The sequence below is a fragment of the Brachyhypopomus gauderio genome, chromosome 11 (genome assembly GCF_052324685.1).
Source record: "Brachyhypopomus gauderio isolate BG-103 chromosome 11, BGAUD_0.2, whole genome shotgun sequence".
NCBI lineage: Eukaryota > Metazoa > Chordata > Actinopteri > Gymnotiformes > Hypopomidae > Brachyhypopomus > Brachyhypopomus gauderio.
This window is the reverse complement of record NC_135221.1, coordinates 302501-329180: the sequence shown is the minus strand read 5'-3', so window position 1 is coordinate 329180 and position 26680 is coordinate 302501. Positions and strand designations below refer to the sequence as shown.

Below are 26680 nucleotides of genomic sequence, written 5' to 3'. Positions count from 1 at the left end.
TTAATTACATTATTTGGCAAAATATTTACATATGTGCGCCTTAGAAAATAATGTATACTATCAGGACAATTAGCTAACAAACGTTGATTTGATTTTTTTATTAAGTAACGCAAAAGTACGGAAGTATAAACGGCAACAAATTGTATAACAAACAGTCTGTGCTGCCATCTAGTGGACACATGTGGCCTAACACCTTCCTGAATGTGATAGCGTACGTTATAAACACGTCAGGACATAAACGCCCTTTATTTACACCTGGCGTCAGATAGAGGATTTACCATCTTATTTCTATGATATATATTCAGATTATGTGTGGAGAGTAAAGTCACCGATAACTGGCATTATATCTCCACAATCTCTTCACATTACATATGCAGGAATGCAAAATATTTTTCCAAACATTTGATTATTTTTTACGTTTCTACGTTTTGTTAGTCTGCCGCTCTGCTATAATGATGGTTATAAAATGTTACACCATATATTGTGAGTCTGTTGTCTTGGTTTGTTGCTTTGAATGCTGTTTCTGATAGGACGGAGATGAATAATGTCCTGTACTGTCTTCCTTTGTCCCTGGACCTGCTGGACCTGCTGGCCCTTTAAGACGGGACAGTCTAGGCGTGTTTCCTGCTCACATCGACAGTCCAGCTTGGCATCCTGCGGAGAAAACTCGGCGATCATCCGCAATAATTAGTGTTTCACATGATAATTCTGGGGTGAAAGATTTGATCTGAGCGCTTTTGGGCCGCTGGTAGGGACGGAACCGCACGGGACAGGCTGCTCATAGAGGACACCAGAGTCTCGGTCAAGGTCCAGATGTTTCATCAGAGTGGTCACGGTGTTGGTTCCTAACCTGGACACATCCCGAACCAGCCCGTGTGTGTCTTCTCCGTTGTGCATGTGTGTGTGTGTTTTCAAAGCCGATGTGGGACTGTGCGTGGCTGGACCCGGAGCCGAACCCCACAGCAGGACGTCTGACTTCTCCTGTAAGAGCAGATGAATATATCTGAATATATCATATGACTGACTCGGTCTCCACCACCATCGGAACCACACGGACGCATTACAGCCCATTAAACATGTGAATCGCGGTGCCGTACGATGGTTTCGTGTTTGTGCGCGTCTGACGGTCAAAGGTTCGCTCGGATCAGCCCAGTTCTGGAGGACATGCGTGTGTTTTTGGACTTTGACACATTCGGTTATATGATATAATCCACATCTGCTCTATTACAGTGACGGATCCACGTTTCACCTCGTATCTATTGAATTACAGAAGAAACGTCGCGAGTCTGCTGCAGTGATTTGAACAAAGACTTCACCCAGCCCATAAGAACCGTGGTGCCGTCACGGTGTCAGTATGTCGGCGGTAATGTTTCCGAAAAAGGTGAGGAGAAAGTGGGAGAAGCTGCCGGGGAAGAACACGTTCTGCTGCGATGGGAGGGTGATGATGGCCCGGCAAAAGGGCGTCTTCTACCTCACCCTCTTCCTCATCTCCGGGACCTGCGCCCTCTTCTTCGCCTTCGAGTAAGTTCTTCACTAACACCTGCTCTCACATGGTCCAGTATCGGCAGGTCTACATGTTATACGGCCCACATCAAGCCCGGTGGTCATAAAGTGAGTAAAACACACGTCGCAGTTAAAGACGTTTTCCTGCAAGGCATGTGACTGTTCTTACGGGTTGTGTTCCCGTAAATCTGATGTAGAGACCTGGTGTAGAGCTGATATCTCCATGTCTAACCCAACCCCAAAGGGCCAAGCTGACTGCAGTTTCGGGCCCGTGCTGCCCTTACAATGAATCCTTTCATCAAGTGATTCAAGACCTCTAGATCACCTGGAAGTGTTGTGTTCTCTCTCTCTCTCTCTCTCCCTCTCTCTCTCTCTCTCTCTCTCTCTCTCTCTCTCTCTCCCTCTCCCTCTCCCCCTCTCTCTCTCCAGATAGAAATGGATGCATGTTTCTTCTGTCACACACACTACTGATCTAGTGCCAGGGGGCTTGTTAAGGGCCGTGCAACAGGGCATCTCATTCTGGCATATTTGGTTAAACTTTCCTACTAGATGCTTATTGTTATATGGAATGTAGTGAATTTAATGAACTGCAGGACATAACATCTAAACCCCGCCCACATCTGTTTTCTGCTGGACCTGTCCTACAACAGGGAGCCCTATTGTAGCAGACTCTCCTGCTTTAGACCTAACTCAGCAACAATCTGCTAATGGCCAGGGGGTCGTTTACGGTATACAACATGCACAGTGGGGAGGCTGTTAATTACCCCTCATGGGGGGAGATAACATTGAAATTGAGCCGCTGAGCTGAAGTGTAACTCAAAGCTCTCCATTATGGATCAATTTGAGTCATTTGGGCTCAGTCCCCATGACAACCTAATGGTAATGTTAAACATCAACACGCATTAAAAGGTTTAGTGTGCTGTAAGGGAAGTAAATGAAAGACGAAGAGCTTTTGGAACAGTTTGGAGCACTGACGGACTTGAGAAGCACTGATGGACTTCAGGAGGTCTTCTGGAGGTCTTCAGGAGAAACAGGGCCGCTCATCCGTCTGTTTATATCATCCAGGATGTGTTGCTCTACAGTGTTTTTCATTAAGGACAGTTTCTGTAATCCTGTTTTTTTTTATTGGAGGTTTCTAAGTGTAATCTTACGTACACACAATGTTCTGGTGAGGTTCTGAAGGTTCCTGGGTGTTGGCATTACTTGACTTTTCTTCAGTATTTACTTGATCTCTGTTATTGTCCTTTGTATGTAGCCCCATTTGTATGGTCTGGGTCTTCAAGTTAACATAGAGGGCCAGCTAAAGTACAGGGACGTGGATATGGTCCAGGAACAGCTGGGTGGGGGTGTCCATGGCTGGGGCAGATATGTAGATAATATGGGGTGATTTGGGGGCACCTACTGTGGATACCAGCGAACATAACGTGCCCTGCCTGTTTTGAACGGTTGACCTTGGTCTGAATCTTTGACCTGTTGACCTTGGTCAGAATCTTTATCGCAGTCTCATTTTCCAGTCTGAAATGCTGTTTTACTTTTAGTTGATGGTTTGGATTTAAAGGGACCTGCTGGTTTGTGATGTCTTTATGCACTCTCTTTCTCTCTGCCTCCTTCTCTATCTGTCTCTCTCTCTCTCAATCACGTTGTTGGGTCATTAACCCTCAGATAAGTCACCTGCCTCTGCGCAGGGAAGTGTAACTTCACTAACCGTCTGACTGAGAGAGAAGTCCTCCATATTCGCCCGTGTGCTGATGGGTATGTCCTCATCAGCACGTCAGCTCAGTCACGTCCACGGCCGCAGAGGGGACGCTGGCCAGCTGCTGGTGACGTGACACCAGCTCTCCTGCGAGTTCACCGCGCTGTGGGTGAGGAGTAAGAACGCAGAGAGAAGGCGTTTCGCTGACCCTGCAGTGTCTTTGGCCAGAAGATATTGTACCGTCTCAGAAACCTTGTCTTCAGTGTTTATGATCCCAGAAACACTTCTGCCTTTCTCTGTATATGAGCAACTATGATTTTTGTATTTCTAGTCTGGGCATTGACAGATTAGTGTGTGTTCAGAGAACAGGGTGTGTTAGGGTTTGAGTTCTCAGCAGGTGTTTTTACCTTTGGAGGTGGAATATTAACCTTTCACAACATATCACATGGATTTAGTTTTCATCTTCATTATTTCAGGCTGATTCTTGTCGGGCTGCAGGTCCGTGGAGATTCATGTCTTCTTCCCAGCAGTGATGTATTTTCAGAAGTATTTATTGATTCAGTGCTGGAAACTCTGCACCATATGATTGTCCTTTCAATATTTGGATTTGCATTTATGATTCACATTTCTGCTGTTCTGTACATATGTGATGAGTTTGTGTTTCCTCGCTGTTGAACGGGTGTGTGCTGGTTCCTGTCCTGGGGAGACGGGTCTTGGACCGCTGGTCGCTCACACCAGCTCTGCAGGTCCTTAGATGTTGATGTTTCAGACCACAATGGGCCACTGTGCCCACAGATGCCTGAGGACACCATCATGAAGTTCTCCACCTGGGTCTCCACCCACCACACCCCCAGTGCACTGGATCAGGATTCATCTGCTCTGTGAATCTGTTTGGAAATTCATAAACTGATTATGAAGAATCAAGAAAACCTGTTTCTTGGTGACACTGTAGACCAGGGGTGCTCATTACGTCGATCGCGATCGACCGGTCGATCGCGAAGGAAGTGTCGGTCGATCGCGAAGGAATGTGCGTAGATCGCGTCACATAAAATAGTAGTAGATGAATCGCACACCTGCACCGACGGTTGTATTTTGATTGACATTCACGGTAGCCAATCTGCACAATCCACTCAACAAATTACGTTCGCCACTCACATGAGAGTGAACAGGTCGTAGTGCGTCTGCTGTACAGAGAGCCTTCACAAGTCATGAGAGTGCGGAGAAGTCACAATGGGATATTTTACTGATTTGTGTTATAAAATGAATATTGTATATAATATGAATACCATTTAATTTATTCCCAAATAGCACTAAACATTATTGAGGTAATAGAAAAGGTACATTTAGAGCGAGGGGATAACAGAAAAACCAGTAATATAACAGTGATATGGAATATATTGCAGTATGTTAAATCACAATAGTAAATGCTTCATGTGTTCTGGGTAATGGCTGGCTAGCATTCACCAAATTGCTTGATGTTTCTTGGATCGTGAAAATACTGTGATTCATTAAAACACTAAATTCTCAATTCTAGAATGCGTGAGATTGGTCAGAATGCACTACCACATAGTGATTAGTTAGAAGACGTAAGTGCATAATGTGCCCTGTGTCTTGTTAACATTATACTTTCTTCTGTTTGATGCGGTCGTGGTGAAGAGCTCAAAGTCCACTGTGCACACCTTTAATAACTGTAGTCATGACAGATGTGGCAGCCATGTGGAAGTTGTAATGTAAATGAGAGCTGCATGTATTTCCCCTTCAGGGTTATTACCACTTTGGACTCATTGTTATTATCCAGAATAATCTACACTGCAATTAGCATCGATATGACTTTCATAATCATACGAATGAAGTTAACCTCTTAAAGATTTCTTAAGGAGTTTTTCCCATTTCAACACAATATGTATATAATTCTAATGTATGCTCTATAATGTAAATGATTCTTTTAGGAAGGCCACTGTGGGAAAGGTTCACGTGTCCATTCTTTTCTCTTTTGTCTTGATGCAGCATAGTGGCGCCTCTCCCTAATTTCAGACCAGGGGTCTTGCACCTCTCTGGGGTCCTTCACAACCCTCCTCTCTTCCTCTTCCTCCTCCCTGTTGGTCTGTGTGACTGAGTGTGGGTGTGCTGTCTTCTCCTTGACCTCCCTGATTCAGAGGTTGGCTCTTCTGAAACCCCATTAGTAATAAAGAAGCCTCCACCCCAGCCATCTGTCTCACTCCGCCCAGACACCAGCCCCACCAATGCAGTGGTATTGATCGGCTTATTTCTAACCCTCCTTCCTGTCTCCTTCTCTTTTACACGCACACACACACACACACACACACACACACACACACACACACACACACACACACACACACACACACACACGTCCTCTAAGACTCTTGCCTGCACTAAGTGACTGTTGCTTCATAAAAAGCTAGCAGAGCATGGGAGGCTCATGTACACTACGCTCTGGTGTGGGGCGTGGCCTAGCTATGACCGCTCTGTTGTGGGGCGTGGTCTAGTTATGACCGCTCTGGTGTGGGGCGTGGTCTAGCCATGACCGCTCTGGTGTGGGGCGTGGTCTAGCTATGACCGCTCTGGTGTGGGGCGTGGTCTAGCTATGACCGCTCTGGTGTGGGGCGTGGTCTAGCTATGACCGCTCTGTTGTGGGGCGTGGTCTAGCTATGACCGCTCTGGTGTGGGGCGTGGTCTAGTTATGACCGCTCTGGTGTGGGGCGTGGTCTAGCTATGACCGCTCTGGTGTGGGGCGTGGTCTAGCTATGACCGCTCTGGTGTGGGGCGTGGTCTAGCTATGACCGCTCTGTTGTGGGGCGTGGTCTAGCTATGACCGCTCTGGTGTGGGGCGTGGTCTAGTTATGACCGCTCTGGTGTGGGGCGTGGTCTAGCTATGACCGCTCTGGTGTGGGGCGTGGTCTAGCTATGACCGCTCTGGTGTGGGGCGTGGTCTAGCTATGACCGCTCTGTTGTGGGGCGTGGTCTAGTTATGACCGCTCTGGTGTGGGGCGTGGTCTAGCCATGACCGCTCTGGTGTGGGGCGTGGTCTAGCTATGACCGCTCTGGTGTGGGGCGTGGTCTAGCTATGACCGCTCTGGTGTGGGGCGTGGTCTAGCTATGACCGCTCTGTTGTGGGGCGTGGTCTAGCTATGACCGCTCTGGTGTGGGGCGTGGTCTAGTTATGACCGCTCTGGTGTGGGGCGTGGTCTAGCTATGACCGCTCTGGTGTGGGGCGTGGTCTAGCTATGACCGCTCTGGTGTGGGGCGTGGTCTAGCTATGACCGCTCTGTTGTGGGGCGTGGTCTAGCTATGACCGCTCTGGTGTGGGGCGTGGTCTAGTTATGACCGCTCTGGTGTGGGGCGTGGTCTAGCTATGACCGCTCTGGTGTGGGGCGTGGTCTAGTTATGACCGCTCTGGTGTGGGGCGTGGTCTAGCTATGACCGCTCTGGTGTGGGGCGTGGTCTAGTTATGACCGCTCTGGTGTGGGGCGTGGTCTAGTTATGACCGCTCTGGTGTGGGGCGTGGTCTAGTTATGACCGCTCTGGTGTGGGGCGTGGTCTAGCTATGACCGCTCTGGTGTGGGGCGTGGTCTAGCTATGACCGCTCTGTTGTGGGGCGTGGTCTAGCTATGACCGCTCTGGTGTGGGGCGTGGTCTAGCCATGACTGCTGTGGTGTGGGGCGTGGTCTAGCCATGACTGCTGTGGTGTGGGGCGTGGTCTAGCCATGACTGCTGTGGTGTGGGGCGTGGTCTAGCTATGACCGCTGTGGTGTGGGGCGTGGTCTAGCTATGACCGCTCTGGTGTGGGGCGTGGTCTAGCCATGACCGCCCTGGTGTGGGGCGTGGTCTAGCCATGACCGCTCTGGTGTGGGGCGTGGTCTAGCCATGACTGCTGTGGTGTGGGGCGTGGTCTAGCTATGACCGCTGTGGTGTGGGGCGTGGTCTAGCCATGACTGCTGTGGTGTGGGGCGTGGTCTAGCTATGACCGCTGTGGTGTGGGGCGTGGTCTAGCCTTGACCGCTCTGGTGTGGGGCGTGGCCTAGCCATGACCGCTGTGGTGTGGGACGTGGTCTAGCTATGACCGCTGTGGTGTGGGGCGTGGTCTAGCCATGACTGCTGTGGTGTGGGGCGTGGTCTAGCTATGACCGCTGTGGTGTGGGGCGTGGTCTAGCTATGACCGCTGTGGTGTGGGGCGTGGTCTAGCCTTGACCGCTCTGGTGTGGGGCGTGGCCTAGCCATGACCGCTGTGGTGTGGGACGTGGTCTAGCTATGACCGCTGTGGTGTGGGACGTGGTCTAGCTATGACCGCTGTGGTGTGGGGCGTGGTCTAGCCTTGACCGCTGTGGTGTGGGGCGTGGCCTAGCCATGACCGCTCTGGTGTGGGGCGTGGTCTAGCCATGACCGCTCTGGTGTGGGGCATGGTCTAGCCATGACCGCTCTGGTGTGGGGCAACGTCTAGCCATGGCCGCTCTGGTGTGGGGTGTGGCCTAGCCATGACCGCTCTGGTGTGGGGCGTGGTCTAGCCATGACCGCTCTGGTGTGGGGCAACGTCTAGCCATGGCCGCTCTGGTGTGGGGTGTGGCCTAGCTATGACCGCTCTGGTGTGGGGCGTAGTCTAGTTATGACCGTTCTGGTGTGGGGCGTGGCCTAGCCATGACCGCTCTGGTGTGGGGCTCACTCAACATGTATGTCCAGTAGCATTAACTGGAAAAACAGGGAGTTGACGTGTGTGATTGGTGGGGTTGTGGGTGGAGAATAGTGGTCCAGCCTCTCTGATGGTGTATCGATCACCAGGACACGGAGAACGTGTAACACAGGCCCATCGGTCCGGGACGTTTGGAGCAATGACGGGAAATGATGATGGAGCTGATCTCACACACACACACACACACACACACACACACACACACACACACACACACACACACACACACACACACACACACACACACACACACACACACAGCCCGCTGCTGTACACAGTGGAAACTTCGACTGAATCTGTCAGTGTTTGTTTTTTTTTTTTTCCTTGGTGGACTTTGTTCGTTTGTGGTGGCAGAAGCCACAGAGAACAGAGAACAGCCCAAACCTGTTCAGCAGGTAGAGCTGCGTGGCTTTGCTCTTGTTCAGAAGTGCTGACTCACCGAGCTGGTCCAGCTAGCACTCACAGCTCCGCCTCCACTCCATCTGACTGCTGGGAGATGATGGTGCTGGAACTGCTCCTCTTCCTCAGAGTGCTGCTGTCTTAAACACAGAGGACCTGATCTAGCCGACCTGGCACAGTGTCAGAGAGGAGCAGAACTCTGTGTCCTGCCCGGCAACGCTACATCACCAAGCGGCTTTTCTGATTGGACAGGCAGAAGCCAGTTCACAGGGTTACGGCATGCTGTGCCTGGGAAGCTGCGCTCTGATTGGCTAGCACCGCTTTGAGGGAACGCCCACTCCCCTCTTAACTCTTGTCGGTTCGCTCCCATGGCAGCCAGGCCAGTGTGGCCCTGTTTATCAGTCCCTTCATGCCCCAGTGTGTGGCGCTGGACCACTGCAGTGTTCTATCACCTCCACGTTCATCCATACGAGCGTGCCACGTTCTCCCGTGGGGGGAGGAGAGGTAGGTGCACCTCCGCTAATAATAGCCCCACGCAGGGGCCCGTGGAGCTGGCTGCCCCCGCCTGTGGTCAGCAGCTACTGCGTGTCTGACTGGAGGAGCAGGTTTATGGGAGACTGGGGGGACCTGCCCAGGAACGCTGTTACCCCAGACCAGTGGTTCCCAAAGTGGGGGGCGCGCCCCCTAGGTGGGGCGCGGAGCTATTGCAGGGGGGGCGCGGAGCTTGGAAGTAAAACATGTGCACATGTTAGGGATGCACCGATTCCGATATTAATATCTGAAAAAATTCTAGATCGGGTATCGGTGACAATGTGACCGATCCATAAAAACAGATCTATTCAGTCTAATTCTATGCTTGTAACGCATATCGGAGTTAGTTCAACCTTAAATATCCACTCTGTCCCGGATAGAAGTGAACTTGGACAGTTAACAGGCGAGTGAAACACAAAGCACACAGAGGAGAGGTGAATCACTGACTCGTACTCGCGCTGGTGGTATTCCACTTAGTCCGTTTATTTGCTGGTTGACCAAAATAAACCTGGGCTTCAGCATTACTTGACTGTTCATACATGAACTGGTGAGTTGTCCAAAGCTTATTGAATGCGTTACTTACAGAAATAAAATAAAGAGCAGTGGTCTGAGTCGGTCTACGGGCCAGAAAGCTAAAAAAACAACAATATTCCATACGCGCGCTCAACTCGCTCCCTTAAAGAGACAGTACACATATTTCTGGCCGTATGCTTCGTGCTCTGCGTGATGTCTGCGCTAGCAAACTAGCCGCATAGGTATTGCTGTTTCTCTTATTTCATCTCCTTATTTATTTTAAATTATATTTAGAATTCTTGAACCATTTCAAAGGTTTCTTGCAGTTTATTTTTTTCATGTTTGACCAAAGTTGTGAATTGTTTTTGTCAGTTTCAGGTTCTTTGGTATTATTTATTTGACATTCAATGTTCTATTCATAATTGCACTGAACAAAAGCAAGTTGTGTTGTTTTCACATGTTTTTATGTGTGTTTAAGTGTGCTGTACTGGTGCAGAGTTTTCAATAAACTTGTAATTCAGTATGTCTGTGTTAAAAAAAAATGTTTTAAGTTGATTCAGCACTGCTTTACTCTATCAGATCGCTATCGGATCAGTATCGGCCGACACTAAGCCTCAGATATCTGAATCGGTATCGGAAGTGAAAAACGTGAATCGGTGCATCCGTCAATATGGGGGGGGGGCGCGCAAAAATATTCTCATCTACTAAAGGGGGGCACGGCAGAAAAAGTTTGGGAACCACTGCCCCAGACTATAACTATAACTACCCCAGACTATGACTATAACTACCCCAGACTAACACCCACTCATCTGTGTTTAGCAGTCCTGGTTCTGTTCAGAAAGCAGAGAAATATTCATGTCTTTGTTCTTATCTTTGTTGCTATATTTCAGGCCTATTCATTTTGTACATAGTTGCACTTGAATATGTAATAACATATATAATATGTGTAGCATTTGAAATTAGTATTTAAACAAAGATTATTTCAAATGCACTATATTGCCAAAAGTATTCGCTCACCCATCCAAATGATCAGATTCAGGTGTTCCAATCACTTCTATGGGAACAGGTGTATAAAATTAAGCACCTAGGCATGCAGACTGTTTTTTACAAACATTTGTGAAAGAATGGGTCATTCTCAGGAGCTCAGTGAATTCCAGTGTGTATCTGTGATAGGATGCCACCTGTGCAACAAATACAGTGGTGAAATTTCCTCACTCCAAAATATTCCACAGTGAACTGTCAGCTGTATTATGAGAAAATTGAAGTGTTTGGGAACGACACCAACTGAGCCATGGTAGGACACGTAAACTGACGGAGCGGGTCAGCAGATGCTGAAGTGCATAGTGTAGCTGTAATGGGTGGGCCAACGTCATATTGAACCCTGTGTATTAGGAATGGGATGTCACTTAAACTCATATGTGAGTCAAGGAAGGTGAGTGAATACGTTTTGCAATATAGTGTATCTGGTGTTTAGGGTAAGTGCATTTGTAAGTTCACCTGATCAGATCTGTTCAGTTGTTGACAATGTTATATCACATGCAGACTGTAAATACAGATTATTATCTTCAGGTCTGAGCATTGATGTTGCTGAAGCTCATATTTCAAGGTCATTAATTGAACACACAATCCACCATATACCTGATATTTTGGAAGTCGGAATTCATAAAGCATTTCATTATATTTTTGCAGCGTCTCCACTTCTGAAGTTAGAAGTGTGTTTGTTGTGGAAGCTGCAGTCTGATTTGGGCGTAAACACTTCCTGTGTTTACATCTGCAGGGTTGTTGATCCAGGAGATCATGTCCTGAATCGGAGGGAACGTGGCCTCCGCCTACAGGCCAATGAGTGTGTGTAGAGTGTGTGTAGAGTGTGTGTAGAGTGTGTAGTGTGTGTAGAGTGTGTGAACCGTGTGTGAGTGTGTGTAGAGTGTGTGAGTGTGTGTAGAGTGTGTGAACCGTGTGTGCTCCGAGCACGGAGGTGGTAACGGCAGTGTGGTGGTTTGACCCCTGCAGGTGCCCGTACCTGGCCGTGCATCTCTCCGCAGCCGTGCCCGTCTTCGCCGTGGTTCTCTTCGTCTTCGTCATGGCCATGCTCCTGAGAACCAGCTTCAGTGATCCAGGAGTGCTGCCCCGTGCCCTGCCTGAAGAAGCCAGCTTCATCGAGATGGAGATCGGTGAGACGTGTGTGTGTGTGTGTGTGTGTGTGAGTGAGTGTGATTTTAAGAATGTGGATGTCCTGGAGACATACGCAGGGTATGTACATGACACACCACCATAACACACCACCACACACAAACCCAAACACCACCACACACCACCACAACCACACAACACACCACAACACATGCGTGTGTAGCTGCACACATGATTCTTTCAGCCAGTCTAGTTTAACCTTTCGTTATCTTTCTGCTGCTGAAGAGTGGAGCAAGACAGAGTAACGAAACATCTCCCAGTTCTGTGGGTCCTTCACACCAAACATCACACCTTCTGATCACCCCTTCACTTTAGTGTAACACTATTTAAGATTTGCATGTGAGCTGCGTCATAAGCTGTGGTTGCCGGGAGATGCTCTAACCCCACCCACCTCCTCAGACGGAAGACAGACTGCAAGACCCCCCCCACCCCACCCCCCCCGCTGTCTGCTGTTCCGCTGTTCCACCCCCCCCCCCCCCCCCCCCTCCACTGGCTCCCCCCCCCCCCCCCTCCACTGGCTCCTCCCACCCCCCCGACACACATTCTGTCTTCCTGCACTGGGAGGGGTGCAGTTCCACAGTCAGTGATGCGACAGATAAGGAAGCTATCCTATTGGTCAGTTCTGTTAAGTCATTGTGGTCATATTAACCGTGATAGGTCCGTTCCAACTCCTTACATCATCTTCACGTCCCTAAATAAGCTGACGTTTGGTCTAGTAAATGGCATTTTCCCCACGCCCCTTCTGTGTGTGTGTGTGTGTGTGTGTGTGTGTGTGTGTGTGTGTGTGTGTGTGTGTTCCCTTCTTCCACTCTCCTTTATTACACTCCTATCTCCTGCTGAATCGTGTGTGTGTATTACACTCCTATCTCCTGCTGAATCGTGTGTGTGTGTGTGTGTGTGTGTATTACACTCCTATTTCCCACTGAATTATGTGCGTGGACGCATATGTGTGTATTACTCTCCTGTCTCCTGCTGAATCTTATGTGTACATGCGTGTGTGTGAGTGTGTGCATGTGTGCTTCCGTGTGTGTGTGTGTGTGTGTGTGTGTGTGTGTGTGCTTTTCTCTCTTCTGTCTCTTTTCCCTTTTCAAACTCTTCATATTTGGTTCTCAGTCTGAATGAGTGCATATGTGCTGCTTTGTGTGTGTGTGAGACACTGTGCTGCTTGTTTGTGTGTTTGTGACTGCATTGCATGTGCTGATGAAGAGGTATCTGAGCTTTCTCACACTCACATCCTCACACTCTCACACCCTCACACATTAAAATAAATACGGAATTTAACTGGGAGCCAATGCAGGGCTGATAGGACTGGTCTAATATGCTGAAATTTTCTAGTTCTGGTCAGAACTCTGGCTGCGGCATTTTGAACTATTTGAAGTTTATTTAGATTCCTATTTGAACATCCTGATAGTGAATTGCAGTAGTCTAGTCTAGAGCTAACAAAGGTGTGCACCAATTTTTCTGCATCATCCTGTGATAATGCATTTCTTAAATTGGCAATGTTGCAGAGATGTAGAAAAGGTATCCTAGTAGTATTATCTATGTATTTATCAAATGATAGGTCAGAGTCGAGTATGACGCCTAGGTTTTTGGCTACTGTGCCAGGTGTAATGGGATAGTCTTGTCATCAGGTTTGGCTGATATGTAAAGTTGAGTGTCATCTGCATAGCAGTGAAAATTGACACCATGTTTGTTTATAACTGTGCCCAATGGTAGCATATATAATGTAAATAATAGTGGTCCTAGAATGGAGCCTTGCGGGACCCCATATTTGACTACTGCAGACATCCCAAATGTCCCGGAATCTGCGGGAGTCTCCCGCATTTTGGTAGTGGCTCCCTGATACCCGCGAGTCACATATAGCCCTCACGCCCTCACGCCCTCACGCCCTCACGCCCTCACGCCCTCACGCCCTCACGCCCTCACGCCCTCACGCCCTCACGCCCTCACGCCCTCACGCCCTCACGCCCTCACGCCCTCACGCCCTCACGCCCTCACACCCTCACACCCTCACACCCTCATACCCTCACACCCTCACACTCTCATACCCTCATACACTCATGCCCTCACACCCTCACACTCTCATACCCTCATGCCCTCACACCCTCATACTCTCACACTCTCTGCCCAGAGCTCACTACCCACCATCAGCTGTACAGGAGGGTGAGAGTGATCCCAGGACACACAGCTCTGACCAGTCTGCTGGAAACACAGCAGTAGACCAGAGTGGATCAAACAGAGCCCAAATATGAAGGCCACACGTGTATACGCCACACGTGTATACGCCACACGTGTATACGCCACACGTGTTTACGCCACACGTGTTCACACGATGAATCGCAGCAGGGAAGTGTTTCAGTCCTCAGACACAAAGTAGCTGAAGATGGTTTTGTCCTTCAGAGCCAAACCCAGTTTGATTCTGTGTGTCTGATGTAGTGTTGTTGGGTCCTACGTGATGTGCTGTGCATATTGTACCTTTAGTCTTAATTGTAAAATAAACATGCATATCTGAGCTGATAATCTCACAGTAAACACAATCTTAGCACGTGTGGGAGTGCACACCACACTGCCTGATTTTACTTTCTCCTGGCGTGTGCGTGCGTGTGCGTGCAAAGTGTACACATGCATTTCTGGGCTTCATGTCTGCTGTATCAGGAGGGGGTGTGGCTGTATCAGGGGGTGTGGCTTTATCAGGAGGGGGTGTGGCTCGCCCTGCCTCACCCTGCAGGTGGAGGTTGACTCTCTGTCCTGCGTGTCCCACAGAGGCGGCGAATGGCAGCGTCCCGCCGGGCCAGCGCCCGCCCCCCCGCATCAGGAACGTCCAGATCAACAACCAGATCGTCAAACTGAAGTACTGCTACACCTGCAAGATCTTCCGCCCCCCTCGAGCCTCACACTGCAGCATCTGTGACAACTGCGTGGGTGAGTGGACGCCCACCTTCTGCAGGGTCCTGCTCTGGGTATGCCCCGCCCACCCGGCTCCAAGCCCCGCCCCCTCCTGGCTGTCCATCATCCCTCTGGGAACCCGTGTTAGCTGATTCCTGTCTGGCCTTTACTGGGTTTGAGTCGCTGTAGTTTGTGGCATTGCACAATGTTTGGAGTAACAGCAAATTACACTAATGACACGTTCTTCTGTTTGATTACAGGTGTGTTTTTCTTCTATTATTTTTTGCGGGACTCTTTTTTCGCACTCAGTTTGGCCGTTTTGTTCTTTGTTTGTACAATGTTTAGCTCATTATCCTGTTTTAGTTTAGGTATCTTAGGGGTATTTTCATGACTTAACTGGAATTCTGATTTTATAACATGGATTTGTGCACTGCTGTGTATATATGTGTGTGAGTTCCGTGAGTGATCGGTCAAAAGAGGTGTTTAAGTTGCACACACGCATACACACACACACACACGTTCACACACACACATTCTCACACACACACACACACACACACACACATACACACACGTACACACACATTCTCTCTCTCTCTCTCTCACACGCACATATACACACACACATACTCACATTCACGCACATATACACACACACATACTCACATTCTCTCACATACACACACACACACATACACACACATATACTCACATTCTCACACACACACACACACACACACACACACATACACACACACACACACACACTCTAAGGTGAGGTCTGGTCTGAGTGTACATTCAAGGTTCGGCTTTCTTTTTTCCTGCCCAGTCACTGTGAACACAGAGCCTCCTGTCTAGGCTGCGTGCACCTGCTCCACTCCGTCTGTCTCTTACACACACACACACACACACACACACACACACACACACACACACACAGTAGTCGTTGGCAGCCTGTGTTCATTGCTGGGTCTCAGCAGTTGGTCTGTGCAGTATGTTGGCCAAATGTATAAAGCTGCTGAATTGAAGCAGCCGGATTGATTCAGTCTTTTAGATCCAAACACCATGTGGATCTCCTTGGTTATGACCTGTTGTTCGTCTTCATCAGACATTGCACACTGAATTTGCTGATGTCAGAATGTCTGTACTGTCTTGTGCAGTGATCTTGTAGAACAGCCTCTGTAAGATAACTCCACATTCACCCAGAGCAGGTGAAATATCTCCTGTGTTGAGACGAAACACAGCAACTCTCCACTACTGCATCACATCTGAGCTGATGATTCTCTCTCTCTCTCTCTCTCCCTCTGTCTCCATCCCTCTCTCTCTCCCTCTCTCTCTCTCTCCCACCCTGTCTCCCTCTCTCTCTCTCTCTCTCTCTCCCTCTGTCTCCATCCCTCTCTCTCTCCCTCTCTCTCTCTCTCCCACCCCGTCTCCCTCTCTCTCTCTCTCTCTCTCCCACCCCGTCTCCCACTCTCTCCCTCCCTCCCTCTCTCTCTCTCTCCCTCCCTCTCTCTCTGACCCTGTCTCTCTCTCTCCCTCTCTCTCTCCCTCTCTCTCTCGTAGATCGTTTTGACCACCACTGCCCGTGGGTGGGTAACTGCGTAGGGAAGAGGAATTATCGCTACTTCTATTTATTCACACTGTCTCTCTCCCTCCTCACCGTCTACATCTTCACCTTCGACATCGTCCACATCACACTGCGTGAGTGCCAACAGGGATGGAGAGGGAGAGAGGGATGGAGGGAGGGATGGAGGGATGTTGAGTAAAGGAGAGGAAGGCTGTGAGTACTCCAGCCGTAGTCGTTGATGGTGATGACCTGTGGAGCTTAATTAGCTCTGAGTTCATGCTCACTGCTCAGAGGAGCCTGTCATCACTAATGTAAAAGCATGATTGGGTGGAGAGGAAGGGGGTGGGTGGAGTATTAGGGTGGTGGTGGGTGGAGGATTAGCATGTTGGTGGGGAGGATGAAGGAGATGAGATGGAGAACGACCTGGGGGAGGTTCTAGGTTTGTCATATCTATACTGTGTTGTACCCACAGGCTCCGTGGACTCTGGATTTGTGAACACTCTTAAGGAAACCCCAGGATCATATCCTTTATCTGAGCTTCACCTTCACATCTCTACCAGACCACCTTAAAACATAACCACCTTATTGTTCAGAAAATCCCTTCATAAACTCTCACTGCCACAGACACTATGAAAAGCTGAGGCAATAAACCAAGACACACTGTTGTATAATTTTAATATGACACATAATTTGGTTGCATTCTATAATGCACATATTTAGTATGTTGTGTAGATATTCACCACAACATGTCAGCACTTCTCATTAGCATCTTTACACAACCAGCCAGAGTCTCTGATAGGACACATATAAATGGTCAACGTCCAGTGGTCTCGTTGCTTTAGGTCAGAATGGAAACTCAGAATGGAAAGACAAATGTTACTGGGTGAGAAATAGTTTGCACTACAGTCACAGCCACATAAAGTACTGAAGTATAAAGTACTAAAGTATAACCAGCACAAATATGCAGTATGTTAATCAGTAGTGAAGGTCTTAGAGGTTCATGTGAAGCACACAGAGAGAAGAATCCTGGTTGTGTTCGGTGTGTTGTTGCCTTAACGCTGCCCTCTACTGTTGTGGAGGTCCTGGTGTGTTTCTTCACGCTCTGGTCTGTGGTGGGACTCACAGGCTTCCACACGTACCTCATCTCTCTCAACCAGACCACCAACGAAGATGTGAGTGAGAACTGAACTCGCACGATTGTCACGTCTTGATTGTGCTGTTGTCACACGACTGGAGACAAACGCAGTGCTGAACTTTGGTGAACTCCCAAGTGTTAAAGCTAGTCAGCAGTCGCCTTGGCAACAGTACTTCTGTGCTGCTCTGTGTGTGTGTTTGGGTGTGTGCTTGCGTACACGCACACGCACACACACACACACACACACACACACACACACACACACACACACACACACACACACACACTCGTGTGTGGCGTGATTTGTGTGCTCCAGTGTTTATCAGGGAGGTTTCAGCTCCAGGTCTGTCACACGTGTGCTGTGGTGTGTTCATACGGTACTATAATGATTCATTTACAAGAATCCCAACCCCCATGTCTCCTGATACTAGAACTGTGGAGAGAGAGAGAGAGGGAGGGGAGAGAGAGAGAGAGAGTGAGAGGGAGGCAAGGAGAGAGGGAAATGGAGAGAGAGAGATGGAGAGAGGGAGAGAGAGAAGCCCTCTGCTGAAACACTGGCTACTGTTGGTCTCTTGCTGGTCTGTATTTGTTTGTGCTAATAATAGTCAGATCAATACCAGCTGTCAGCAGTGCAGTGTGAGCACACACACCCACACACACCTGCACTGGGAGTGGACGCTGATGTGGGGTGAGATGTGTAGTGAGGTCAGGTGTGGAGGGTGGTGAGGTGTGGAGGGGTGAGGTATAGAGAGTGAGGTGTGTAGTGGGGTGAGGTGTGTAGTGGGGTGAGGTGTGTAGTGGGGTGAGGTGTGTAGTGGGGTGAGGTGTGCAGTGGGGTGAGGTGTGCAGTGGGGTGAGGTGTGCAGTGGGGTGAGGTGTGCAGTGGGGTGAGGTGTGTAGTGGGGTGAGGTGTGTAGTGGGGTGAGGTGTGTAGTGGGGTGAGGTGTGTAGTGAGGTGTGTAGTGGGGTGAGGTGTGTAGTGGGGTGAGGTGTGTAGGGTGAGGTGTGTAGTGGGGTGAGGTGTGTAGGGTGAGGTGTGTAGGGTGAGGTGTGTAGGGTGAGGTGTGCAGTGGGGTGAGGTGTGCAGTGGGGTGAGGTGTGCAGTGGGGTCAGGTGTGCAGTGGGGTCAGGTGTGCAGTGGGGTGAGGTGTGCAGTGGGGTCAGGTGTGCAGTGGGGTCAGGTGTGCAGTGGGGTCAGGTGTGCAGTGGGGTGAGGTGTGCAGTGGGGTGAGGTGTGCAGTGGGGTGAGGTGTGTAGGGTGAGGTGTGTAGTGGGGTGAGGTGTGTAGGGTGAGGTGTGTAGGGTGAGGTGTGCAGTGTGAGGTGTTTTCCTGAGACAGGTTCCTCTCTTCTGTATCCAGCCACCAGTGTCAGTCCATTTTTAATCTTTTCATATTAACTGTCATTACTAATTTAACCAAAGTCGTGCAGAAATAGAAGCTATTAAGGTTCTGTGGTGCAGCGTGGGGATTCGTACTGAAATACCACCAGCCAATGATGAACTCTGGTGCTAACGCCTGTGTCTGCACACACCGCACATGCGTGACACGGTTTGTTCTTTTTACTAGGCCAAGCCAAACCCCATCGGGCCTTAACAATGGGAGTAGAAACAGACATTTTGAATAAAATATCAATAAGTTGAAAAGCACCGGTACATGTGTGTGGATCCTGAGCTAGTTCCAGTGAGCCACAGGGCTGCTGTACATTCACCATCACGCTCTGCTCGTGACAGATTAAAGGTTCGTGGTCGGGGAAGAATCGGGTCCAGAACCCGTACAGTCACAAGAACTTCATGAAGAACTGTTGTGAGGTGCTCTGTGGACCCACGTACCCAAGGTAGGAACCTGACTGACCTTTGACCTCTGGGGCCAAACCTACCCAGTAGTCGTAGACACTAAATATTTTTTCTAATATTCTCTTTGTTTCTCTCTCATTGTGTGTGTGTGTGTGTGTGTGTGTGTGTGTGTGGTGTCAGTGTGTTGGACAGACGGGGGATGATGTTGGAGGACTCTTCCACTTCTTGCAGAAGTCCTGATGTTACAATCGCCACGGCCAACGTGCCGACACCCAATGAGGTAGGCATGGCAACCAAGAATGTGTGTGTGTGTGTGTGTGTGTGTGTGTGGAGGCAATGTGTCCGAGTAAAAATTTTCTCAATCGTTACAGACGCCCCCTCCACATTCGTCATGCTGTTACACTTTTGCTTTTGTATCTCCGTGTTTTGACCCCGGCGTTCACTTCCCCGCAGAAAACCACGTCCCCTCTGATCCCCAACGAACACACGCTTGACCAAGCTGGGCTGGGCGGAGCTACGGCCGCCCAGAACGCCCCCGCCAGCGTCCCGGAAGAGCAGGAGGCGGGGCCTGGCCCGAGAGAAGCCCCCAAAACCCCGCCCACTCCCAGCGTCTTCAAGGAATCCACCCACTAGACGTCGGCCGCCGCTCTCCGCCCTGTTGAGGAGCGTCTGAACGGTCCAGAGAGCGGCGGCTGCATGCAGATGCTTGCTTCCTCCACCGGGGGGAGCTGTGGCCACCCTCCCTCTCTCACCGAAATGCTGCATGACCAAACGAACACGGGAGGCCTGGGGGGGTGTGACGTGTTTTTGAGGGCCTGCCTGCTTATCTGTCCAGTGGCATCACCAGATGCCGAACTGCCCTTGCCTGTGTGCCCCGCCTGGAGTGACGCGATGTGGAACATGACATATCCTGGTTCTAGACTCTGTAGTACTTTGTGCAAAGGTCTCATGCAATATTGACTCTTCTGGGTATTCTGAGGGCAGTAAGGGGAACAGTCATGTGTATCTGCACACCAGAGCAGGTTCTGTTCCCAGTGGGCACGGCGGACCAGGATGTTGGAGATGACGCTTCAGTTAGTGACTCCTGGGCTCATTCTGGTTTTGTTTTGTTTGAATATTGAATGTCCATTGAAGTCCGAGCAGTGATGCTTCTCTGAGTGTGTGTGTGTGTTTGTGTGTGTGTGGCCTGGGTGAGCAGTACACACTGCTTCAGGTCAGTGATGGGAAAGGCCCTCCCACAGTGTGTGAGCGTGTGTGTGAGCGTGTGTGTGTGTGTATAAGGTAAGAGGCGTAGAAGTCGGCCTGTTGACAGACATTAGTGACAGTGCCTTTACCTACACAAGCTGCACTCGGCCATCAGAGACCATGAAGAGAAATCTTTCACATGTCGTAGTTAAGTGTTAAAGATGCTAAAGTTGGTGTTTCCAAAACCAAAACACCAAAAACCAACAAAACAATCTAGTAAAAATGGGAATCCACGTCAAGCCATGTTATAAATGTTTAAAAGATCCCCCCCCACCTCCCCTCCCCCCCAACAAACAAATAATTCGAGAGGTTGTGACTACTGTCATGGTTTCATGGACAACGTTCCCTCGTGGTCCTGGTGGTCATCTTCACTTCCTGTGCAGCAGGCTGGCTGGTCGGGAACATCCTGCAAGCGCACGCCTGTCTGTCCTGCCGTTTGTGCTCAGGACCGGTGTCGTGTGTTTCCTCTCCGTTCTCCGGGCCCTGCGGGGTCCACGTGTGTCTACAGGCTGGATGTGCTGAAAGGAGCAGTGAAGAGATGCCAGTTAATTCCCACGGTCTACACACATCTATCGACCCGACAGTGACCGGCCAGGACCGACAGACGGAGCAGTGTGTTTACAATGCCTGACTTGTATGCCTTTACGTGGCTTCTGTATGACAAGATTCAACGAGAGTTCGTTCGATGGGCGATATATTTAACCAATGCTAGTCTGTGAGCTGTGCGCGTGTCTCTTCTTTTAACACTTTTATTCTTTCTTTGTAATGTAGAGTAGATGCGTATATGTAAGCTTCAGCAAACTCTTAGTGAAAGAATGTTAACGGTGTACAATGTTGAATGACTACAAGTACCTTTGAGGAAGCCCCTTCGTATCTCCGAGCGGAGTATATCGTTTGCTACTTCAGGCATTTTATGTTTTGTTTCTTTTCTAGAAGAGTGATTCCGAGTGAAGACAGGTTAGTGTTTCTGACCGTTCTGAGAAGCAGACTACCTCCGTGCCTGTAGAGGGGGAAGAGATCACACTGGCTGGATTTAGATACTGGGGATGAACGCGGTGTGAACACTGTGCTTCTTCTTTAAGATCGTTTTCCCTGAGTGGAGCCGCCATGACAGAGCCAGAATGAAATACAGGACTGAGAAAAACAATCTTTTTAATGCATGTGAACCGCTAGTTTTGATTATGATTTAATGAGCTGTATATGTTTGAACTCGTTCTTTTTGCGTGGAGATTTTGTTCGTGGGGTGTGGACATCCCGGTGAGGAGCGGCTGTAGTCGCCTGGGCAGGTTCTGGTGCTGCTCTTCCAGAGGCCTTCGACCATCAACAGCACACGTGACCCCACACGTGACCCCACACGTGACCCCACACGTGACCCCACACGTGACCCCACACGTGACGGCACACGTGACGGCACACGTGACGGCACACGTGACGGCACACGTGACGGCACACGTGACGGCACACGTGACGGCACACGTGACGGCACACGTGACAGCGAACAGTGCACGTGTGGTGCGCACATTCAGCATCCTCTGAACAGGATCTATCCCTGGCTCTATTTCAGTGCAGTTTTGCTGTTTATTGATCTAATTATATAAGAATGCCTATTTCAAATATTTCACGTTTATGCCTTTTGGTGTAAACTTTAGTGTTAACGAGAATGACCGTGAACGAGCGAGTTGCCGTGGTCAGCGGTGAAAAGGCATTTGTGGTAGGAACACCCACAGGGCACTGCTGTTTGGGGCAGGGTGTGGTCTTGGTGTTGATTAGCTCGGGGGGGGGGGGGGGGGGGGGGGTAAGTCGCCCAGTTGGGGTACAGATAAATTATCAGCCACATGAGTTGTGAGTGAATCTACAATCGTAATGCCAAGTCATTGTAGGATTTAATATGTATTGAACATTATCAACACATGCAGGTCTGCTCTAGATGTATGTTTACAATGTATAATGTATACAATATAATCTGTCACAGGTTAAATTATGTTCAGATTCACTTTTTTCTATCAACACTGTGATTATATCATATTTTTCACCTTGTTTTACATGCTGGATTGGTATGTGTGTGTGTATATATATGTTAATTAAATTATACAATGTCTTACACTTTAATTACAGGCGATTGTTATTCTTGCCATTGTAGTGTAAACCGGGACAAGATACAGTTGCCCAAAGAACCCAATTTTAGCTAATTTTTATAAAAGATTTATTAAAAACAAATCATCTTTAAAAACCACAGCCCATGTCACAATTACAGATTAAGATAAACTATATTGTGGAAAAAATAAATATATACAATAGTTCATGTTTATGTATGGAACATATACAGAATAACAGTGTAACTGTCACAACACACTACAGCATCAAGACAATACACAGTCTTCATGAATATGTAAAACAACACCATTTTCATGACTATGTAAAACAACACCCGATCTTCATGAATATGTGAAACAACAATACAAAGTCTTCATGAATATGTAAAACAACAATACACAGTCTTCATGAACATGTAAAACAATACACAGTCTTCATGAATATGTAAAACAACAACACACAGTCTTCATGAATAAGTAAAACAATACACAGTCTTTGTGAGTATATAAAACAAATTCTGAGTAAGCAGAATAATCATTTTGTGGTTGTACATTCATAATGGCACATTTTAAAACACACTGTAGTCTAAAGATAAGGCATGTATCTTCTCAGATAAAAGAAATATAGTTTAACTATAAAACAGAAAGGACTCATTGCCACACTCTCAGTCCTGAAGCTCTGCTGTACATTTCTATTCATACGTTTACAAAGGCCCTTGAAACACTGAAAGGAGGATATCAGAAATGTAAAAAAACTAAGGCAAAAGGAGAAGCCACTGTCCATTAATATAATTAACTATTATTATTATAATCAGGTCATTAATTATAATTAATCAATATTAAAGACTTCCCTGCAGCTCCAAATATGAAGTCACAAACATGACATTCAAGCACACTGCATTCATGTGCATCTGAAGTAAGTACGTTTGCTGCTACAAAACTCATGAGAAGTCCTCTCGAGCGTTGAGTGAGACGAGGGGAGTCCTCAGTGAGCGACTGTGGAGTTCTCGGGGGTCTGACTCATCACGTAGGGTTCAGGTTTCCTCCTCGAGAGCCAAACCCTGCAGCTGCTCCTGTACCACGTCCAGCGGTGCGTCTGGCGTCACGTCTGGCCTCACGTCTTCCCCGGACCCCGTAGGTGTATCGGACTCCTCACGCCCGTTTGGCAGGATCTCTGTGCTCTCGTAGCAGCCGGAGTCACGCGGTACATCAGCCTTCTCCTCGCCCCCCACATTCTCCTCCTCAGACTCAGCTGCAGAAGACAGAAAAGGTCACTGACGCTGATCAGGTCTAGCAAGGTCACTGATCAGGTCTAGCAAGGTCACTGATCAGTCTAGCAAACAGACAGCAAACTGCAGGCGTTTAAAGAATGGATCAGGTTCTGCTTTAAAGATCCGCAGGAATGGGCCCATGGACTAAAGTACATTTCCTCCGAGCTGGAGTGTCAGCAGTACAGTAGTAACACAAAGTAATAATATTAAACACCACATTTTGGAGGTGAAAACACATGCCATGGAGGTAAACTGTTCAGGCCTGTGTTTGGCTCTCAGTATGGACTTTCATGGTACTGTTCCAAGAGTTAAAATGACTCCAGCTTCAGAAATGCAGCTGCGCTATCGTCTACAGGCTAACGGACAGGTGGTAATATACAGACAGAGAAGAGCAGCTCATACAGTCGTGCAGGAGTTCAACAGCTGTCAGTATCTTGGTGCGCTGCTCGGGATCAGTGATGTGCAGTTCGTTCAGGTGGGATTCCTTCAGGGCTCCAAAGTCCTCCAAACTCTGGAAACCATGCATGGAGAGAAGAGGACCCAAGTCCTGCACACACAAACAAATTGATCCTGCTGTCATTTACGAAACAGCAGCCTGTCCGTTTGTGACCTGTATCTGTAAACAAAGCTCACACAGCCGTTTGTTCTCACTCAAGACTTTAGGTCTTGAGTCTGTGAGTTGGTGTGAGCCCATTTGACAGCATGCTCACACTACGTTGAAGCTTACAGTGAGGCCGATCCTCTCCAGAACCTCGTCCAGGGTTTTGGGTTTGGGTCGGTTTCGACGGCCCTGGCTTTGACACCTCTTCCTTTTGGGGGGTGTGTCCTCGTCAGGCAGCACGGTGACATAGATGAACTTGAAGGATCCAACTTTGTTGTTGAGTTTACCGGACCATGTACCAACAGGTGGCTTCTCAATGATCTGGATCATGTCGCCTTTCTGTGGAGCAGACGCACGTTGGTACTCGATTGTGAATCATCTCACTGTCTACAGCGCTACTAAATAATAAAGACTCAATAGCACAGTAGTCAGTGCTTCAGAACGTTCTTGTTCGGTTCTTTGGGAGAGACACTTAAGCGGTACTCACCTGGAGTTTGAGGCAGTCGACGTCGTACGGGCTGGGGGTGAAGTCGGTGTGGACGAGCGCCCTGCCACAGAAGGGCCCGGTGTAGGGACAGTCCATGCTGTACCTCTGACTGAACCCACTGTCCAGGCTCCGTCTGTCTCCGCCTGCGCACACACACAAGACAGTCTGTCTCTACGTCCCAGCCCTTAAAGCAATGCCTCACTGTGGTTAACAGTTCAGGCAAGCAGACGGGAGACATTATCACAGAGCCAAGTGTCTTTCCTGTGTTTCAGCTCGGAGGGCTTACATCCAGAGAGCTGGCGGGTCACGGGGGAGTGTACGGTGTCCTCTGAGCTGTTGGAGCACACACTCATCCTGTTCCCCGCACCCAGATCCGGGGTCCAGTCAGCAGGAGACAGGGGGGACAAAGACCCGTCTTCCCCACTTTCAGCCTGCAAAACAAAGCAACTTTTCTAACAGAGGCAAAAATATTCAACAATGTCCGAAACGTTCATTATTGTCGTTGTAATGGTTGCGTGACATTTCCTGTGCTCATCCAGAAGAGGGAGACAAAATCAATGTGTTACACTGGACTGGGACTCTAATGCGTCTCTCTGAACATTATTATAATGCTTTTGCAGTGAACAAACCGACTGACCGAATGTTTTGCGTGTTTCGTGAACTCACCCCCTCCTCTGCCAGAGCTTTCTGGACCATCTTGGACGTCTTGCGAGTCATGGTACGACTGATTACGTTCCGCCATTTCTTTCCGAGCTTCCCGCTCTGTTTCCCGGAATCTTCCTGCACTGCCCCCTCTGGCAGCTAGTGGAAGTACAGCAACACTTTACTAGACTCGATCTGTGTTTAGATTAAGGTGCAACAACTTTGTCCTGTCTATGTTTATCAGGATCATGTCCTCCATGTTAACAAGAATCCAGTTTTCTGTAGAATTCCTCCGATCAACCGTTGGGTAGGTGCGGTACTGAAGCTCTCTGGACTCGTGGAGGAAATCCATCATGTCCTTTAATCATGTCACTATGTCATGTGTAATGATGTCATAACAAGTCATCCTGCCATTACACAACAAACGAGTCAGTTTTGTGTTTCCGCCCATCCACCATGTGCTTGTCTCCTCCCTGTTTTCTCTTTCTGCTCAGACCTTAAAAGTGTTTCAACCATTGAGCAACAGCAAGAAGTCAAACAGAACTCCTAGCCGTGTGTGTGTGTGTGTGTGTGTGTGTGTGTGTGTGTGTGTGTGTGTGAGTGTGTGTGTGCGCACACACTCCTCCACTCTGCAGTGTGTGCGGCCATGAGCTACAACCGTCACTTGTCACCAAGGAAACAGTGGACCATCAGCTGCTGCTGTTGCTACAGAGACATCAGGTTTCCTCCGTCATCTGAGGAATGACCCTCCTGAGCTTCCATTACTGCTGCTACCCACAAGTGAGCATTCCATGCTAGTTTGTTCAGTACACTTAATCCTAGTTTCTTTCTTTCTTGTCTATCTCTCTTGTCTATCTGTCTATTCTTGTCTATCCATCCATCCATCCATCTGCTTACTTATTTATGTACATCCTGTTATATTTGTGAATTACCATAAGACTGAACAGGCTCTATGCTTGGCTAACTCGTGTGAGGATGGTATCCTCTTGAGGTGTTTTTAAATTTGACCGTGTGGCTTTGCTCTGAATTTCATACCAATCGTTTTTCTGTTTCAGAATCCTAAGCATGCAATATTTCATGACAGAGACGTTTTATGACAGAGAGGATATTCTAGCATATTCTCTTTCCCTTTCATTTAATTTTAGTTCACGTCACATAACTTTTATGTAAAATGTAAATGAGAAATCAGAACACTGGTAATAAGTAGATGTAATTAGTGTTCTGAAAGAGAGTTTCGAAGTGAAAAATCTCACCACATCATCCAGGATGGAGTCAGGGTTCACTACAGGTGAAGATGGTTTGGACTTCATGAAATCTTTAAAACTGCTGGATCTCTGCAGTGTCAGCTGTGAACACACACACACACACACACACACACACACACACACACACACACACACACACACACACACACACACACAC

General features: G+C 48.6%; 2 protein-coding genes across 6 annotated transcripts in view; one reads left to right on the top strand and one right to left on the bottom strand.

Moving 5' to 3' along the window:
* Positions 1 to 575: 575 nt before the first annotated feature.
* zdhhc9 (zDHHC palmitoyltransferase 9) lies at positions 576 to 22273 on the top strand. Of its 4 annotated transcripts, none has more exons than XM_077020953.1 (10): positions 576 to 983; positions 1271 to 1521; positions 11358 to 11518; positions 14301 to 14459; positions 15987 to 16124; positions 16463 to 16511; positions 17060 to 17162; positions 18857 to 18960; positions 19100 to 19199; positions 19373 to 22273. In XM_077020953.1, the coding sequence occupies exons 2-10, from the start codon at positions 1355 to 1357 to the stop codon at positions 19550 to 19552; spliced, it is 1161 nt and encodes a 386-aa protein (XP_076877068.1). In that variant the 5' UTR covers positions 576 to 983; positions 1271 to 1354; the 3' UTR covers positions 19553 to 22273. The 4 variants fall into 4 exon arrangements, with proteins under 4 accessions (XP_076877068.1, XP_076877067.1, XP_076877066.1 ...); XM_077020952.1 differs by having other exon boundaries at positions 576 to 1168; XM_077020951.1 differs by having other exon boundaries at positions 576 to 1521.
* A 77-nt stretch (positions 22274 to 22350) lies between these two features.
* Positions 22351 to 26680, bottom strand: part of sash3 (SAM and SH3 domain containing 3) — a 9376-nt gene continuing 5046 nt past the window's right edge. The window contains exons 2-8 of one of the 2 annotated variants that reach the window (XM_077020956.1): positions 26512 to 26592; positions 25283 to 25417; positions 24903 to 25047; positions 24617 to 24759; positions 24256 to 24468; positions 23931 to 24075; positions 22351 to 23509 (exon numbers count right to left, since the gene is read on the bottom strand). In XM_077020956.1, the coding sequence (XP_076877071.1) occupies positions 23292 to 23509; positions 23931 to 24075; positions 24256 to 24468; positions 24617 to 24759; positions 24903 to 25047; positions 25283 to 25417; positions 26512 to 26592 (1080 nt within the window). In that variant the 3' untranslated portion in view covers positions 22351 to 23291. Of the gene's footprint in view, positions 23510 to 23930; positions 24076 to 24255; positions 24469 to 24616; positions 24760 to 24902; positions 25048 to 25282; positions 25418 to 26511; positions 26605 to 26680 lie in introns of both variants that reach the window. The other variant, XM_077020955.1, reaches the window with a different exon arrangement.

What these genes read in the sequence shown, in the direction of transcription:
- zdhhc9 (XM_077020953.1), top strand. Translation starts at nt 1,355, where the DNA reads ATGTCGGCGGTAATGTTTCCGAAAAAGGTGAGGAGAAAGTGGGAGAAG. An exon ending in CATCGTCCACATCACACTGC is followed by an intron (nt 16,125 to 16,462) that starts GTGAGTGCCAAC and finishes TTGTACCCACAG; the next exon opens with GCTCCGTGGACTCTGGATTT. An exon ending in ACGTGCCGACACCCAATGAG is followed by an intron (nt 19,200 to 19,372) that starts GTAGGCATGGCA and finishes ACTTCCCCGCAG; the next exon opens with AAAACCACGTCCCCTCTGAT.